Consider the following 19921-nt stretch of genomic DNA (forward strand, 5'->3'; position numbering starts at 1 on the left):
ATCAGTTGTAATTTGCTGTCTCTAGGGATTATTGAGTGGCTGGGTTATTGAACACTTTCCCATCTTAGCTAAGGGTTAATGAGCAAAGCTCTAATGTCTGATATGTTAAGGGGTTTAGGCAGTTCAGTTTTGATCCCTGCCACCTTGTGTTAGCATTTCAAATAATATTTGGCAAAAGACTATAATTTTAGATATAATTTTTCTGAATTGTACATTAACTTGCTTTTCAGTGTGTCCCTTCCTGTGTAAAAAGCAGTCATGTCAGGAAAACAGACAGAAAGAAGGAAATGTCTCTATTTCAGATTCTCCTAAAAATAGTTACTGGGATTCCTAATTTAAACAAAGCTTCCTCATCTGAAGTTTTCTTTAGAAGTGAGATCACAACAAGTAAGGCATAAAAATTAGGGCAGCTTTTGAAAAACAGAAAACTAGGATGCCAAAAGGAAGACACCTCTTTTTAAATGCTTTAGTGATGATGAAAACTGAGTTAGCATGAAAATTGTAAATCGTTCTCTTTTTTTTAAGCAATGAGCATTTTCACAAAGAGTCATTAGAAGCAAATTTATGTCTGAAGGTTCTTGAAGATTGATCTGTCAGTCTCTTCTGCTTAAAATTTGGGAATCAACCTGGCTGTGACAGTTGCTGCTGTGGAACTGTTGGCATCACCTCTAAGGGGGACACACTTGCACCTGTGAGTGCTTCCCCTGCCTGGGCAGGAGGGAAATTCAGGTAAAACAGGAGGGAAATTCAGGTAGAACAGTCTTAGATAGAGTGTCTATTGAGAACAGACTGCTCTGAACACTTGCACTGTGCAAGTGCCTTGACTCTCAAAACCTTAAAGCACTGTTCAGTTGCAGCATAGGATTCACACCTTTTAGCTTTCCTTTCAGGGTCACAGGTCAGACTTCTAGTGGCCAAGTACAAAAAGAGCTGAAATAGCACAGCAGAAAGTTATTTTATCAGCGTTTACCATCGATCTGCTTTGTAATGCAGGGCGCTTTTATGGCGGATCCTTGATTTGTGTGAGATCGTAACAGTCCAGCTGCTCTCTTTAATTGATGGATTTACTGTCCTTCTCTGCAATTGGAATTTAGACCTGTAGTTGCATGGGGACTGTGATAATTCTGGTCATAATTGACCAAGCTGTTTGCTGCTGTGGCCCTGATGCCCGTTGCCTTCTTCATGGTGGCAGGAGTCCCAAGCCAGGTGACTTTGCCATGAAGCGAGCGAGGAATGTTCCAGTCTGTCGGATCATTTGTGGAGCCACTTACCTTTGGCAGAAGGGTCAAAGCTTCAGGCAAGAGTTTTGCAGTAGGAGTTCTCAGTTTTCTGGGAAAGTCCTACACATTTCGCGTGTGCCTGAAGAATATTTTGCTGAAATAGATTTTTGCCGTTTGTTGATTCAGTAGTCATTCACTGAATCCAGTCTGTTCGTGCAGTCCTCCAGTGAGATGAAGGGTTCACCTTTGGGCCCACAAAAAATGTGAAGGCTTAATTGAAATCTGTGCTTACATTATTCTTGTGATGAACTGGATGCTAATAAATGTCTCCAGTTCTTGAAGTGAGTCATGAGGACCTCTAGTAACACAAATACTGTAACTACTCTACATGATGTTGGTAGTGAAAACATTTTCTATTGAATGATAGGTTATTTAGTCCAGGACATATTGTTTATGCTCCTATTCCCTCTCTCTAGTTTGGGCAAAGAGGCTACTTTCTCTTAAAATGAATTTATTGTTTGTTACTTTGTTTGTAATTATATGTGATACTGACTTCTGATGAAAGCAAAATGAATCGTATTTTTAATGTATTGATTTTTTTTTCAGTGTGTGTGTATACTGGTTTTACTTCTTCGTTATACCTTGCATTTATTTGCTGCTTAAACACTGATTTAATGAATTTTTAATCTCCCTCCTCCTCTTGAATTACAGCAAAGTGTATCTATGGAGGCAAGGTGCTAGCAGAAGGTCAGCGAGTGTTAACCAAGAGCTGCAGGGAATGTCGAGTAAGTTTCAGCTGTATAAACCTTTCCTGTTTTTAAATGTATCTGTGGTGTTCAGAAGTGACAGTGAAAAGTTAGAGCATTTCTTTAGGCTTCCTTCATGCAAATGTGACATCTGTTGTCTCAAAAAAGGTGACCTTGAAGTCACTGAAAGCCAGAAATATGAAAACAAGGCAAGAATATGACCCTTGCAGGATAAGAGAAATATGGGCAAAATTATTTGGGAGAATGTTTTCTCTTATCTCTGCTTTCATGAGCTATAGAAAAAAGTAACAGCCTCTTGGGCAAATTACTTATTTCAGCCAAATTGCTAAAATCTGAAGCAACCTTCTTGTTACATTGTGTGAGATACTCTGTATTTTCCCTACTGTTGTTCAAACTATATATAGCTCTTCTAGTAATTGAGGTAAATTACAGAATATTGGAGTGGACTGAATTCTTTTTGGCAAATTCATGACATTTGGGCTGTGACAGTCAGTATTTAAGAGCACAGGTGAATGGAGATCACGTTAGATCTGTTCAGGGGGGTGTTGGTGAGTGTGCATTGGAAAAGATTACAGTGATCTGGTTATTGTTGTGCTTGGAGCTCAGTGTACAGAGTAGCAATTTTCTGTTCACTAATGGAAATGGACAATAGTTGGTTGCAGATGTTGTGAAAACAGCTTGTTATGCAGAATTACTTTGCTATTGTTCCTGTGGAGCTGTATGGGGTGCTCAGCACTGCCTGTACAAATAGGTGGGCAAGGTTGTTGCCTTGAAAGGCAGACTAAGATGCCTGTCATTTATAAAATGACATAGAATGATTATTTGAGAGTGGAAGTACATGTATAAAATGAGAACAGGAGTATTTTCAAGTTAAAGTGAAACCAGAGAGGGTGAATCTGAATTGTGTCTGTGGAACATCTCTGTGCTATAAATAAGAGTGTTATATTCATCATTAGGAGTATGATAATACGTTCAGGAAGATTAAAAGCAAATACCAACCATCAAATGAGTAAAATAATGAAAACAGCTTTTGTATTTTGCTTATTGTTAAAAGGAAAATGATATGGCAATTTTAATTACAATAACATTGCAGTTGGTATTTGCGTCTCAATTGACAGTATTGATAAATATTCAAAATGGCATCTGTGAATGTTACACCATAAAAAAATAATTTGATGCATGCCTTCAGAAAAACCCCCACAATCTGAAGTTGTGTTCACAAGTGTACTTCAACAAAATACTAAACCTCACTGGCCTGGGGAGAGTTTTTAAGAGGATGCTTGCATGTGTTTCTGTGGGCTGGTGTGTCTCTGTGCAGGAGGTTCATTCAGTATGTCTTCAGCATGACCTCCTAAACCTGACCTACTTGTCTGCTGCCTCAGGTGGGAACGTTCCCTGGATGAAGGATGAATGGGGATGAGTCAAACTGTGGCTGTGTCATTGTTTTCTCTCCTCTGTGGACGAGGTGTTGTATGAGAAAAGGAGGGAATTTTCTCATACAAAATTTAATATGGTTTAATTTTCCACACTTGAAACACTGACATCAAATTTCAAAAGCTGCTGATCCATGAAGGAATACAGTGGAGGGTACACATCTACTGTCAATGTAATAGTGTTGATAAAGATAACTTAAAAATCTTTGTGCCTGTAAAGGAGGATATATTTGTAAGTGGAGTAATGTCAACAAGATTAAATTGAAATTTCACATTTCAATTTTTATTTGATGATGGATTCCTTATTCTTTGCATAGGTACTGATCCAAACTTGAGGCTTTTAACTTGTATTGATTTTTCCATCTAAAAAAAAATAATACTGCTGATGGATCCAGCTAGATCAAAGATTTTCTTTATCAGGCAGAGAGACCTTTTTTTAATTTTTTCAAAACTAATCCAGACTAAAAATATTTATGATGCACATCCTCTTAACCATAAGCACAGATGTTATTAATGAACAACCATTCCCAGCTGGAATCCTGCCCACAAGCACTCTTTAGATGAGCCTACAATGACAAAAAGAGCACACAGGTATTTCTAACAACCATGGAACAGTTCAGGCTGGAAGGGACCTCTGGAGGTCACCTTGTTCAGCTCACTTGCTTGAGCAAGGTTACCTGGAGCCAGCTGCCCAGGACCACGTCCAGATGTTGAGTGTCCCCAAGGATGGAGACTGCGCAGCAGCCCCACGCTGCAGGAGTGTTTCCTGATGCCACATGGGCCCTGCTGTGTTTCACTTTGTGCCCTGGGCCTGCTCCTGTCACTGGGCCCTGCTCAGAGGAGCCTGGCTCCCTCCTCTTGGCACCCTTGGGTACTCACATGTGTCTGCAGGATCCCTCTGAGCTTCTCCTCTCCAGCCTTTCCTCCTGTGAGAAGCTCCAGTCTATTATTTATCCTCATGGTCCATGGCTGATCTCTCCCAGCTTTTCCATCCCTCTCTTGTGGTGAGAAGGCCAGAAAATGCAAGTGTGTATGAGCTTTTGATAACTGCACCTTTCTGCATTCAATAAGTGTTTGATTTTTTGTTTGTTGGTTTGTTTAGGGCTTTTTATTTGGGTTTCACCCCTATGGTGATGTGGGCGATTGAATGTCAATGGGAAGATTTTTATAACTTTTTTTGGAGTGAGAATTTGCAGTTGATCAGCTGCCTGTGAATGACATGATGGTTGTTCATAAACAAGATGACATGCTTGACAGCAAAGGGTACAAAAATAAATGCCTCTTCATTAATGCTGGGAGCAGGCAGTCACAGAGTGCCATACAAGATGGACAGGGCCCACAGCTTTCAGGAAGATCGACTAAAAAGATTTTTGTAAAGATAAGGAACGATGTGTGACAGTGTTTACAGGGGTTCTTGGATGAGGGAAGAGACGAAGACCTGACTCCATGTTTCAGAAGGCTGATTTATTATTTTATGATATATATTACATTAAAACTAATCTAAAAGAATAGAATAAAGGATTTCATCAGAAGGCTGGCTAAGAATAGAAAAAGAAAGAATGATACCAAAGGTTTGTGGCTCAGCTCTCTGTCCGTGCCAGCTGACTGTGACTGGCCATTAATTAGCAACAGCCACATGAGACCAATCCCAGATGCACCTGTTGCATTCCACAGCAGCTGATAATCAATGTTTGCATTTTGTTCCTGAGGCCTCTCAGCTTCTCAGGAGGAAAAATCCTAAGGAAAGGTTTTTCCATAAAAGATGTCTGCAACACTGATGTACTTCTTCAGGGTGACAGCTGAGGCTGCTGTTTGAAGCTGTGCCCTAAGAGAGTGATCAATACCCGCTCGTTGGGCTTAGGAGTGATACTGCTGCATGTGGTGCTCTCCCTGAAACCACATCTCTCACTTCCCTGGGTGGGATGGAGAGAACTGGAGGTACAAAAGGTAAAGATCATGGGTTGAGGTAAGAACAGTTTATTGGAATCAGCAAGGACATAAGAAAATAAACAGTAACAGCAATAATAGTAATGACAAGGGGTACGGGGAAGAGGTGATCATTTCACAGGGAACAACAAGACCCAGGTGCTCCCTCTGGGCCCCAGCAGCCTCACCGCAGAGTGAGGTGCTGTAGGACAGCCTCCTGTCCTGGCCATGCCCCTCCTGGCTGCTGCAGAGATCAACCCTGTCTTGTCTGGAACCAGGGCAGAGATAAATTCAGACAGGAAAAAAACCCCACCAAAATAGCCTTATCTGAAATCTTGCAAATAATTTTCGAAATCGATCATGTGAGATGTGCTGTTTATTGTTCAGATTTTCACTGCATGTCACTGATTAGGCTTACATCCAATCCTTTTTTGTATGTACTTACCTTGGTAATTACAAGAAATTTAATTATCTTGTTGTAAATTTTTGACTCCAGATCTCATTCTTTGTGGATTGTATGTTACAACTGAGGCTTGATAAATATATTCCAGAAAAAAAAGTCTTTTTGGCATCTATTTCTATTCACATTCTATGACTACTACATATGTGAATTGAATATAAAAAGGAATAATTTTTCTAAGGCTGCCCGAAGCAGTAATTCTAAAGTGTGAACTCTTCTTACTTATCTCAGTGGATAAAATCTGAAATCTGATGATGATAATTCTTATAATTGGATCTGTACTAGTTTATAACAAATTAATTTTAACCCAAGGAATACTCAACATGGAAATGTTTTAATTGTTTTAAAACTTAATTACAAATAAGTTTCATTTGTTTTCCCAAGATGCAAATTCTGCAGAAAATAGAAGACTTAAGGAAATAAAATCTTACTGTCGTTAAATTAATGGAATTCTCAATTTGTGTTTTTTAATCTCCTTGTGAGTCACTGAAGAAGCAGTGAACTTGGAATAAATTTGTCTTTAGCTTTTTGACTCATCCTGACACTCATTTGACTTTCATACCGTTTCTTGCCATATTTCTCTGGCCAGATTTATTGTCAGTCAACACTTTTTGTGGTGCGCTGACATACTTTACTCTTTCTGCCGTAATTGTCCTGTCTGAGCTTAAATAGGCAATGAGTTACAGGCAGAGCTGTTCTAGCTGCTTGTTTGATAACGGGATGGTAAGTGATGGCTCCTTGTCTGGTTCTTTTATCACCTTTGATCCTGCAGTTGCACAGACAGCCGTGGGGGATTCCTGCCTCTCCCCTGTGGAACTGAGATCAGGAGGAGACCGAATGCCTCCATTAACTCCACTGCTCTTGCTCTGATGATGTGTGCCCTCTGTAGCTGCTTTCTCTCACAAAAATAAGAAAAGCAGATGCCTGTGGGGTTTTTTTTAGCATTATTCATGACAGCAACTGGTGCAGCTTGCCAGTGAAGGCAATGGCCCTGCTTAGCCTGGAGATTGCAGTGTCAGGGCAGTGACGGGCGGCGGTTCCAGAATTACAGATTTGCATTCCCTGGCTCAGCTGCACTCCCCAGCTGGAGGTTCTGCAAGCTGCTGGGCACCTCGGGCACATCATCTGTGCCTTGTGGACTCAGCAGGCACTTCCTGAGTGTGTAGGTGAGATCTCCTTCTGGAGCCTACAGGGGCAGAGCTGAGTTGGTGAGGTGAGGTGGCAGGGCTGGTGACCAGCAGAGGTTTTTACCTGTGTGAGCCTGTGCTGCAGTGTGCTGTGCACAGTGTTGTGTAGCTGTGAGGGCAAGCTTCTGCACTGGGTGTTTCTTCATGCAGGGTGCACTCAGGTAATTTCAATATCCTTTCTTCAAAGTCATGTATCTGGTTGTCACCGTGATATTTTCTGAAAATTCCCTTCGCCAGGATTTCTTCTCTTGGGAAGCTGAGAAGCCTCAGAAACAGAATGTAAATAATTATCTAATTGCTTTGGAATGTGGTCTGGACATTGCTTACCAACAGGTGAATGTTTGATTGGTTTCATGTGAATTGTTTTAACTCAATGACCAATCCCAGTCCAGCTGTGTCAGACTCTGACTCAGTCATGAGTTTTCATTATCATTCTTGTTAAACTTCTGATGTATCCTTTCTCTTTCTTTAGTATAGTTTTAGTATAGCATTCTTTTAATATAATGTCATATAATAAAATAATAAATCAGCCTTTTGAGAACATGGAGTCAGATTCTCACCTCATCCTGGGGACCCTCACAAACACCACATCTGGTCCTTCAGATTATGAGAATGATCGCTTTAATGAGTTTTAGTCTATTTTTGGTATTGGTTTTTCTCTGCTTTCCCAGCCCTAGATATGTTTGGATTGTATTTGTAAACTTATCTCTGCACTCATGATAGCTGGAAAGTGAAATTTCTTCATTTGAGGAAGGCAGAAATTCTTATTCCACCTTTTTGTTCTGACATCAGATGCCATGAAAAGTGTTCTAGACTGATGTTAAAAGGGGTTTTGACAACATAGCAGGCTGTCTGCTTTCTTAGTGGAGTTTCATAGCTTGGAAAATGAGATTACTCAGGTGTGGACAGTCGTGTGGGGTAGTTACTGTAGTTCCTACTGAGCAGAAATCCCAGTTGTTAATTTTTGCTCCACTTGCTAGTTTTCAGTGCTGGCATAGCTGCAGAAGGGGTGCTGAACAAGTAAATTATGGTATGGAGGAGACTGGAGGGGTGGATAAGGCAAAAGAGGAGGCTATTTTGGGACAAGATGTTAAGAAACAGGGAACTAAGTGCTGTAGAGCTGTTTGGTCTGGAGACAAAGTGAGGCTGATCTGCTGGATGAGAGAACATGGAGTAAAATTTGGTGGAAAAATATCCCCATGAAGGCTCTATGTCTGTGGTTACAGAAAACTTCTACCAGCATCTAGACCTCCTATCATAGTCTTATTCTAAATCTAGAAATCAAAATCATAGCAATGTCTTTAGCTTGATTTTTCCACAGCAGTTTCTGTGGGGCTTGCTCAAGGTGAGCTTTCTTCTCTGAAGGATCTAACTTTGGAAATTAGGTGATCAGTAATTCTAAAGAACAGACTCTTGGACACGACAGAACAACACAACACTTGAAAATACTGGTCTTGCTGTGTAAATTGGAGTTGAATAACTTATCAATGAAGTGTGTGGACTGGGAAATAGCAGGAATAAAGCTCAGATTTGCAGAAAGCAGGAAGACTATATTTAAGCTGGATTGAAATTCCTAAATTCCTTCGAATACTTGAAAAGAAGATAACTACATGTTGGTAAAATGAGACTTGTACCAAATATGAGACTACATATTGAGGCTTTTACCAAATGAGGCTTTTACCAAACGAGGCTTTTACCAAATATGAGACTACATATTTGGTAAAACTAGCATAGAATTTTGAGGTGAAATGCCTTGCCTTTTAATTTTTTTTTTTTTTTTTTAATGCAGATAAATGCACAGTAGATTACTGCAGATTTGATGTTATGGTGGAACAACTGAACTTAACTTGCTTCTTGCTAATTTACCAGTGTTGTTACAGGAGATTACTAGTGCTGTGGATGGAAAAGTATGTGATCCTTGCCACTGCATGTATTTTCACTAATGTAATTTTTAAAAAAAATGTTGTTTATTTTCAGAATGGAGTTTTAGTCAAAGTAACAGAGACTTGTCCACCACTGAACTGCTCAGAAAAGGATCATGTTCTTCCAGAGAACCAGTGCTGCAGTGTTTGTAGAGGTAAGCCAGCCTGGAAGGAATACAAGTTGTTGATTCAACAGGAAATACATTGAAAAAAGCAATTCCTTTTTAGTAAGATATTAAGTACCTCTATAAGCATGATTCTAAAACCACTCTGTGATACTCCTTTGGTTAGAAGACTTAGCAGATACAAAGCTGTAATTGAACTGAGTTTGGCAGGAGGAGGGAGAAAAGGAAGAGGTGGAGGAGAAAGGAACCATTATCTCCTAAAACATCTTATTAAAAGGATGTTGTATTTGAAAAAGAAATATATTTTGTTCCTTATACCTGCAACTGCAGGCGTTTGAAAGTGTTTTTTCAAGGTCTTTATTTTAAAATCTCAAAAATAGCATTAAGATTCTAGTTGGATGGATATAAGGAGGTTGATTTAGATCTGAGCACTCTCAGGACTAATTTATGAATTAAGCTGGACAATGAAATAGTACCAATGCAAAACAAAAATGAAAAAATGAGTGCTAGAGCCCAGAACCTCATTTTTCCTCCTTCCAGAGGATATTGAGACGCAGGTTCCTCTTCCTTTCAGCCACGTGAGTCCTGGTTGTAGGCTGGAGCAGACTGAACAGGCAATAACTAAAACCTTAATTGAGGAAATCCCCTTAAATGAGGAACATGCAGGTATCACAAGGTTAAGGCTTGAGCAAGTTTTTTTTAAAAAAATGTGTTCTAATCAGTGCATTGCTGGGTGAATAATCATTCCCTGGGTATTGTATCTCTGTTCCTCATCTCTCCCTTGGTGCTGAGTCTCAGATGGGCTCAAGGGGAGCCTGGTCTCTCAGGACTCACATTCAGCCTTCAGTGATGCACCTCAGAAATTCAAGCAGGAGGTGCCAAATGAGCATGAGACACGTGCAGGCTTAGATGGTTATTGAGGTCTGCTGCAATATTTGTCTTGCCTGTGGATAAATTCCTGCAGTGCCATTGCAGATGGCGACGAGGGGGCTCTGAACCTCCCCCTCTGCCAATAAATATTAATTAGTAAATATACATGGTTAAATATTTACTGAGGCCTTGAACTTAAAAACACATGCATGCGGTTGCAGGGACCAGCATGCTTGAGACTCTCTCTTGGATCATGGTCTGAGAATATACACATTAATTAGTTTAGCGGTTTCTAGAAACATCTGCAACTATTTAAGCAAACAGTAAATGTTGCTTCTCTGTCCCTCAGAGGACTGGATGTCTTAATGATACTTCTTAACAGATGGCCCAGTTTGATGTAGTGCAGTGCTGAAAAAGAATGTATTCATTACTTAAAAGGATTAGAAATATGAAAGCTTCAAAGTTGATGGAAGATAAAGTTCCATAATTATTCACTTCCATATTATTGTTAGTGATAGGTCCTCTTTTTAGATATTCATTCCCAAACTGGCTTCATTATTTATAATATAAGATGAATATGTATATTTATGTGATGGTCTCTAGAAGCAAGGAAAGAAATTGTATTCTCCCTTCCCAGGAATACTGGTACATGATGCATTCAATTTGACACATTAAACTTTCACTTCAGTTCTGCTTTAGCTAACTGCTAAAACAATACCTCCTCTTTTTGTATTTCATCATGGCTTTTTAAAATTCTTTTGAAAATGATGCTTAAAGATATGATTAATTTTGTCAACTTTACAAAGGCATAAATTCAATTTAGCACTCATAAGTTGCTTTTATATCTTGAAATAGAATATATGCTGCTTGACTTCAATTGCATGCAACCCCAAGTGGTAGTATGTAATTTTATCATGTGCTGTTGTTAAAAATGGATATTTATTACAAATTCCATATTTGATATGGGTTTTATCCAGCAAACAGGTGCTCTCTGTTATAGCAAGCAGGCCACAGTTTGTGATCTTGTTCTGTTCCAATATATCCTTTACTGGGAAAGGATAGATAACTTCTCTTGTTTGCAGAAGTGACTTCTTTCAGAGATTGTGTTCAGCTTCTTTTTGTCTAAGCGAAAGAAGTAAGGAAGACATTGTAATAATTGCTGTCCTGAATAAGCAAAATTATTTGTTGGAAGGCCACACAGACCATTTGCACATCACATGCAAATTCCACATTGTATGAATGATGATGCCGGTAATTTGTCACATTAGTCCTTAGCTAAGCCTTAAGTTATTCAACAGAATATTTAGCAAATGTTTACTAGCAATGTTAAAGAAGAATATTATTTCTGTGTTAATTTTGTCAGTTCATGTTGGTGACTGCTGGGTCCTGGGCTTTGTAGCAATTTGTGAGTTTTTAGTATTTGTAGTTGTGGAAACAGAAGCCTTCTACTGAATTTCATGTTCTGTAGAATTATAGAATATATTTGCTGAATTGGGCAAGGTTGAAAGGGTTCCATCTTGTGCCTTTCTAGCTGCAGCAAAGGAATTTCCATGTTATGAAGGGATAAATATGAGGGGATCAGCAGAAGGAAAGAAAAGCACAGAAATACAGAATCTTCATGATGCTGTGGTATGAGACTGTACCCTCTGAAGTACTTCCCACAATAACAGATGAGTGCCATAGCTTCTGCAGGGTAAAACATAAATCTGAGGTGTTTATGGAGATGGAAATTGTGAGTCAGCAACGAAAAGAGTTGAATACTGTTATGTGCAGAGCTGGTGGCCTTCCTGGATGGTCATTATTGTTTGTAAATGGTAGGGAAAATAAAGCCAGCAAATAATGCCTGCTCCTCTTCAGGCTTGCCCCATGAGTTTATAGTGCAGCAGAAGGTAATAGCACATTGCTAAGAGGCAACTTCCAGATTTCAGGGAAGTGGTTGTGTGAGGTATACAGGTGAGAGCAGTATGGAAGAGTTCTGCTTTAAAATGACAGTTTATTTGTGTGATTTCATGTACTGAATTCATAAATGGACCTCCCCACATCTGTATATGGGATCTATCCTTGGCTGCCATGTAGAGTATATCCAGTTTTTCCTTTCATCTCTGTGCTGTAATATAAATGTCTGCTTTAACTATGTGGCCACTTTATACTTTCCAGCAGGACAATGTGGTGTTATTAAACTGTCTTTTAGGCTTACAGAAAATTTAGTTAATTTTCAAGTTTCACAAAGAATCGTGTCACAAAATACATTTTTTGCTACTTTTGAGAATCACTCATTTTCCTTACAGCATGCCTGCTACATTTTTTATAGCCCAGGGACAGAACTAATATAAAAAATAGTGTAATGAAAGTGTTTTATTGTTCCCTTTAGCTGTTTTTCTCCTTGCCAAAGACAGTGTATAATTTTGAAAGAGTGGATTTTTTTTCTCTTTTGCATGAGTGATTCAAATAAAACTTCATGAGAGAATTTTTATGTTGTTGTGCTCACAATTTTAAATATGTAAAAATAGCCTTAACAACCTTAGCAACTTCAGATGTGCTCTTCTTAAAAGAAAGAGTGTGATGAAATAATGAAGTAGTGACACTAGTTTTGTTTCTAGAGAAAAGAATTATTTGCTGTCCTGCAGTATGGTGGGACTGATGGATTTAGATTGCCTGCTGATACTCGTTAGGAGGAAAGGGAGAATCTTATTGATGAGGTGAAATATACATTTTACAGCAGGGAGCAGCATTTAATTCTAAAACTGGGGCTTCTGCCACCCCTCTTTGTGCTGCTTTGGGAAGGTTGTTAGTTTTTCACTTGGAGGGTGAGAAGGCTCTTCAGTTGTGCATGTTTCTCATCTCTTCCTGCCTGGCTGTGAAACTGAGGTTTGACTCTTCAGAAATTGAATTTTTCCCATTTATTGCTGTGAGGTAGGAGTTATTTCAAGGTTTTAGATTTATTAAGATTTAATGGCAGTTGATAAATATGAATTAGTTTATTTCTAAACATAGTTGTAGCATTACTTAGGATTTAGAATAGCTTTCTGTCTGAAAAAAAAGAAATCTTTTTAAGCTTGTTAGGCTGTGTAGTTACCATTATTCTATTGCACACAGATAAGCACTGTGTAATAAGCTCTGCATTCATAGAGCAGCTTGAAAGAATGTATGAATTTGCTGTTTTATGTCAGACAACTGAGTTCTGTCCACAGTCTCTGAAGGTGTGAAAGCTGCTGTTCAAAGTGCTGCTTCGCACGACTCATTAAAAACTGATTCAGATCATGGAAAGACGTAATTGGTAATGCAAATTCTAACACTCTTCCATGACTTCTCCCTCAGATTTACCTTACATAATTATGTTGTAACTGTGGGGTTAAATCCCAACAGTAGAAAAGATTTTGAGATTGGAACTACCTTGGATTTTTGAACATTTGCTGGTGCTTTAACAGAAGCAGTATAACAATTTTTGTTTTCACATTTAGAGATTTCTCAGTATAAACAGTGAAATGGAGGATATCTTGAATAGCAAGAGAACAGGGGTTTTACAGTTTTTTATATGAACAGCTAAGGCGATTGTAAGAAATACGGAAAATTGTCCAGAAGTTAGAAGGAAACCCTGAGAAGCAAGGAGAGGCACATCAGTGTTGACCATAAAAAAGGTAGGAAGAGATATGGGTCTAAAATGTATTGATTGCAGCTGAAGTCTTGATTGGGTTCTTGCATTTTACAATCAATAATTAAGCCAAATCACCAAGTATGAAAAACCTGGATGCCAGCACAAAACAGCTTAGTGTGCTGCTCTGCAAAAGGAGTTCCGGGAGCCACGACTTGAAAGATGTTGCTTGGAAAGATGGGAGCAATGTTCAGGTGTCCCAGTGTCAGAGTCTGTGTGGTCAGGATGACCCAGAGATGAGTTAGAGAGTCTCTTTTTCCCAGCCCAACAGCCGATGAAGGAGTCAGGATTCTTCTGTTCTGCTTTTCAAGGTTGTTTATTTTCTGTTATCGATGAAATTCTTTGACCTACCAAGGTCCATTCAGCAGGTCAGTCAGTGGCACACTGCCCGCCCTCAGGGCTGAGTTGGCTTTTTATACTAAGAACTGTGTGTACAATATTTACAATAATTTTCCAATACCCATCACCTATGTTAGACAGTCTGTCTCTACCCTAAACCAACCCAGAAGTGTCACCATCACAGCAGAAGATGGAGGACAAGAAGGAGAAGAAGGACAGGACATGCCCAAATTCCTCCATCTTGCCTCTTGAACCCCCATTCTAAATCCCCAAAATTCTACTTTTTCACCCTGTGACAAATTCACTATCATTCTACTGAAAACCCTTGTGGCTTGTAACTCTTCACACAAGGTTGGTAATTGTTTCCATGGGCTAAAATCAAAGGCACAGGTGTTTGTGACTCTGTGCCAAGGTCTCTGAGCCCCTGCCAGGGTCTGGAGTCCTCCTGGGCAGCCAGAGAGATGTCCTGGGCCCCAACATCCCAAAATGGAATAAATTTTTAATTTGAGATATCTGACTTGGGGCAACTAAGGCCTACCCATTTGTGCAGTTCTTGATGCTGCAGAAGAAACCGTGATGGTTTTATGGCTGCTAGCGTGTGTCTGGTTCTTTTCCTAATTGTCTTAGTACATTTATTAATGGTCATTCTATGTTCAGAATGAAGGAGTGGAAAGAAATTTATATTTTTTAAGAAAAAGATAGAGCAAACATTTCAGCAGCTTTGATGAAGGAAGAGAGCAATGTTATCAGAAATGTCTGGGGAACGAACAGAGGTCATCAGGCCTATAAAAATCTAAACACACTCTTGAATATTTCATTCATTCCCCTGGTAGTACCTAATTGTGTTTTGGATGACTTTGAAGGGCTGTTGTGCAGGAATTGTGTGCGTATGTGCAGGGAAGATGGTTTCTGGCATCTGTTCTGAATGCATTCATCTGTAATTTTAATTCATGCTTGCCTTGTCATCTGTGCTGGCCTGAAATTCGTTAAGATTATCAGAACTGTTTAAGATTTTCTGTGGTTTTGTTAAATCCTCTCCAATTGCCTGCTTGCTGTGATGATTCTATTTTAAGCCATTCTTATATTTAGAGAGGAGCTGACTATCTCAGATAAGACTTTGCTGAATATTCTGAATGAATTGTTATTTTGGCTGGGCAGTGGAGATTCATGCCCTCTGCTATCTCCCGCCCATGTGGGATTTAGAGATCCCACTGCAGCATCAGTGGGTGCTTTTGGCACCTCTGGAGGTATTTTTAAGGAATCCTATCAGCCATTTCACACCAAAGAATTAATAACAATCAGATATTTGGCTCTAAAACTCATGCTGGGGAGAATTTGGACCAATGTCTAAGAAATCCAAGAACCACACATCCTTGATAATCATCTTTTGGCTCTTTTGTAGTGCTAATTTTGCATTTCTGCTGGGGAAAAAAGTATCTCCGGACAGACCTCTGATGCAAGCAATGGTGTACTTTTTCCGACAGAGGCACAGTGAACCCTTGCTCTTCTGTTCTCTCAAGTATATTTTTTCCTGCTGGTTAAGCTTAAATTACAGTTGTTTTGTAAAGGCTTGGTGATATGAAATGTTGTAGCACCATGTGTGCTCTTAGCAGGAATGGCTTCCACTATCCACTCACAGAGGTATTGAACACTTTTGCTGAAATGCTGTTGGAAAGTGAAGTGGAGTCACTTCTACACAGCAGTTTTAACAGGGAGGAATCAGTGTTTCACAGGTCTTTGGTGATAATAAATGCCAAGACAGTCTAGAGCATAGTGGATGTTCTATGATTGTGTATTCCTAATGACAGGAGAAAAATGGAATGTCTTTTAGAGCCTTGATTTTCTCAAGTTACAGAACTGGAATTACTTCTAAAACTTAATTTTTAAAATTGAATATTGAAATTAATTATTAATACTATTATTTAAATATAAAATAGGTGTTAAAATAATTCTTTAGATTTTTTTAATGTAATGTTCTTTTAATAGCCTTCAAGCTTGAAAAGCTGATTCTGGGTGGAGACTGTTCATATTTGAATTGATAAAGGAAAGAAGACCAATACAGATTTTTCCAGAGATTTTTTTTCAAAACAGGTGACAGCTCTAGTGGCAAAAAATGGATAGCTGGGGTAGCCATCATATCTACAGATAAGGTTCAGAGATGGCAAATATACAATGAGGGATTCACAGGGCTGTGATGTTAAAATTAATTACTGGCTTGTGCTTGGGAAAAAGTGCTTTATTTTCTCAAGTTACAGAACTGGAGTTTCTTTTAAAACTTAATTTTAAAAATTAAATATCGAAATTAATTATTAAAATTATTAAATATAAAATAGACATTGAAATAATTTTTTCGATTTTTTTAATGTAATGCTCTTTTTATAGTCTTCAAGCTTGAAAAGCTGATTCTGGTTGGAGACTGTTTGTATTTCAGTTGATAAAGGAAACAAAATCAATGCAGATTTTTCCAGAGATTTTTTTAAAAACAGGTGACAGCTCTAGTGGCAAAAAATGGATAGGTGGGGTAGCCATCATGTCTACAGATAGGTTTCAGAGATGGTAAATAAACAATGAAGGATTCACAGGGCTGTGATGGGAAAATTAATCACGGGCTTGTGCTTGGGAAAAAGTGCTGTTGGAGTGGTTGATCTGGGACTTGTGATTGGAGTTAACTCTGAGAAGCCACCAACTTGGCTAATAGTCTTAAATTTGCCACAGGCTGATCATGAGGTAAAATGTTGATTCACTGGGATAAAAAGAGCCTGGAAACAGAATTTTGTTGCAGAAAGTTGCATGATGCTACATACCAGCACACTTGTGACTAAAACATACTGATAGAGATGAAATTTTTTTTTTACAGGTTTGGATGAGAGGGAAAGAGAACTAAATATAAACCAAATAGCCTGAGACAGAGTAACAATCCATGTGATATTTTCATACTGCCCAGCTCAATACACTGCTATGTTACAGAGGTTCTGACCCAATAATAGTCAAATCAAGCTCATAGTGCATATGACCTCAAAGGAGAATTTTTATTCTAAAGAAGCAGGAAGCAGACCAGGATGTCATAGTCTTAGGGGAAACAAAGAAAATATTATAAAAGTTACTGTCTCTTGGATATTATCTGGAATGCCAGTAGAATAGTAATCCTGCGTGGGGACCATAAATCAGATGCTGAAGGGGTGAGTTGGAGGAAATGGGTTCCAGTGTTCAGTTTCAATTATAGTTATAAAGGCAGAAATGAGAAGTCAAGTACTGTGATTGCCTAAATGGGTAAAGGCAGTGTATTGGCACCCTATTTTACCAGTCTAAAATGTACCTGGGCTCCACAAGGCTGGGTCTGGAATACTTGAGTTGTTTTTACCAGACTGTGAAATGAGTAAAGACTAGAAGGGATAACTGAAGGTTTCATTAAGGGAATTGGTTCTTTTTCTCATGCTGGATTACAATGAAAGAAGGAACCAGCTGAGCACAAGGAAGGGTACCTTGGCTGTTAGTAAAATGAATTTGAACTTTAAGTGTAGAATTAGATGTTGACAAGTGTTAACATTTTTAAAAAATTACCTCAGAACTCAACATTAGATGATGAGACACATAAATCTGGAGTGCACTAAGCTGGCACCACCTGACTGTTCAATTAGTACACAACTGAAGTGTGTGTGTAAAAATACAGTAAAATATAATATCAAAGGAAGGGATAGAAAACGAAAAACACATTAAAATATTTAAAATATTATATCAAAGCAAGGGATAGACAACTAAAAATGCATTAAAATATAATAGAAAGCAAGGAATAGACAACCAAAAATACATTAAAATATGATATCAAAGCAAGGAATAGACAACTAAAAATACATTAAAATATGATATCGAAGCAAGGGACATAAATAGAGACCTGAATCTGGCATTTAAAATCTGGGTTGTGTTTTTTCTTAGCTGTTTTTAGGGGGTTTTAGGAAGTTTATGATCAATGAAAGAGAACTTTTAGTTTGCTCCTTTATGACCAGGTGTAACTGGCAGAAACTGTTCTGGTGTTCAGATCAGCACAAGCTGGAATACCAGTAGATATGTGTGGGTTTCTGCTTTTCCTCCTTCCAGGACAGAAAATGGATAGAAAATAGGATTTACCAAAATGACTGCTTATAGATCTCAGACAAATAGAAATGGACTCTTGGATATTAATAGGGAAAATCCATAGAATATACATCAGTGAAGGGAGGAAAAAAAATTCCTGTTGTCAAATTCTGTAAGTTATTTCTTAACTTCCAGTGGAGTGCCTTTAGAGATGAAGTTACAATTCTTTCACTTTAGACTTAAGCAGAGAAAGATGTTGACATGTCTCTGAGAAATACTGAAAATCAGAAAGAAAGAATTTCAGCCACAAGAAAGAATTTACAGAAGGAGGTGGGCAAGTTCATCCTATTTCTAGAAATAAGGAATTAGAGAAACTGTTCACAAAGAAATTACTGAGGACTTGTGTGAAGGAAAAAGGAGAGATTAATAAAAATTCCCCTTGATAGAACATGGTGCATGGAATAATTATAAACTATAGAAACAATTGAGCTGGTTTTTGCTGACAGAATTGCAAGGCAGTGTATGAGGTTGCTTTGACTACCGCTACAGTTTTGTGCAGTGTCTCATTTTGGTCTACTAAAAGCACACGTGGCTGTGCATAATAAGAGAATTTTGAGGGCTTTTTTTCTTATATTACACTTCATTGTCTTTTTGATGTAAGTTATTTTATTAGCATTGCACTTCCTGACAATCAGAGACTTAATGCTATGTGGGTTCAGTAGAACAGTAATGAATTGTCATTGCTTCCTGCTTTGGAGTTGTCTTTTTTCCTGAATAAAACCAGTCATACAAATATCTTTTCAAAGAAAATGGTTTTTCTGAGAATGAATTGATGGAGAAATAAAAAAAAAGTCTGTGTGCACCAACTACGTTTATAGAGAGAATTTGTAATGTAAAATGCTCAAGTTTTTGAGTGCTACAGTCAATGTAAATAACTGAATATCTGAACTAAACATGTTTTAAAAGCCTGTTGCATGTTCCTTGTATTTTAGGCCATAACTTCTGTGCAGAGGGGCACAGGTGTGGTGAAAACTCAGAGTGCAAAAACTGGAACACAAAAGCCACTTGTGAATGCAAGAACGGATATCTCTCTGTCCAAGGGGACTCAGCATATTGTGAAGGTAAACAAAATATTCAAAGACCCATTCCCTGAACAACTTATTCAGAAACATGAAATAAATATGTACATGAATATGTAATATGTTATATGAAATAACATTCATTACATATTCATTACATATGAATATGGAATATGCAAGATGAAGTAAATGGTAGATGAATGCATTTCATTGCAAAGTTCAGTTTCATGGTGGTGAATGTGACAGGGACTTTTCTGTGCCCATGAATTGAGGGTTCCAGGTGGTGCTGCCCCCCTGTCTGTAGGTGTATTGCATTGCTGCAGTTGTGTCTTTGTGCACCACGGTCACGCTGTCAGGACAAATTTCAAACCACTGTTATTCAGATAATAGCACCTACCTTCTAAAATGTTTCTTAGAGAACAGTGTCTTCATAAGATGTGTTAATGTAGGAGGTGGGAATTGTGCAGGCATTTGTGAGAATGGTAAGTGTGAGGGAGTGCTGTGGCTGGGATATAAAAATGATGACCTGCAGTCCTTCCTCAAGCACTTCTGTGGGATAGGTGCTTTGCTGAAATGGCTTTCCTATGGTACATAAGAGACCTATTTCTGAGAAGATTGCAGCTGAGGTACTTCAGTTCGTGTGCAATGCCATCACAGGAATGAATGCAGTGGAGTATTACTCTCCTTCTTGTTTCCCAGTGTTTTCTAGAGCTTGTTATTCAGAGCTGTGATGTAGTTCTTAAAAAATAAATGGATGATTAAATGTGTACCACATTCCTTCCTGCCTTTGTATTGTGGGTTGGGTTTTTTAATACTCTTGTATGTCAGGCTGCAATATTTTACTTTTTGACCATCATAGGAAGTTTTTGA

At 38.5% G+C, this 19921-nt stretch overlaps 1 protein-coding gene across 5 annotated transcripts in view; it reads left to right on the top strand.

The window, feature by feature from the left end:
• The window catches only part of NELL1 (neural EGFL like 1), a 275070-nt gene that overhangs the window by 70400 nt on the left and 184749 nt on the right, over nucleotides 1–19921 (top strand). For 3 of the 5 annotated variants that reach the window (XM_058025608.1, XM_058025606.1, XM_058025605.1), the window contains exons 10-12: nucleotides 1932–2005; nucleotides 8971–9070; nucleotides 18965–19093. In XM_058025608.1, coding sequence (XP_057881591.1) covers nucleotides 1932–2005; nucleotides 8971–9070; nucleotides 18965–19093 — 303 coding nt within the window. The remainder of the gene's footprint in view (nucleotides 1–1931; nucleotides 2006–8970; nucleotides 9071–18964; nucleotides 19094–19921) is intronic. The other 2 variants (XM_058025607.1, XM_058025609.1) reach the window with 1 other exon arrangement.

The sequence above is a fragment of the Melospiza georgiana genome, chromosome 6, assembly GCF_028018845.1.
Source record: "Melospiza georgiana isolate bMelGeo1 chromosome 6, bMelGeo1.pri, whole genome shotgun sequence".
Lineage (NCBI taxonomy): Eukaryota > Metazoa > Chordata > Aves > Passeriformes > Passerellidae > Melospiza > Melospiza georgiana.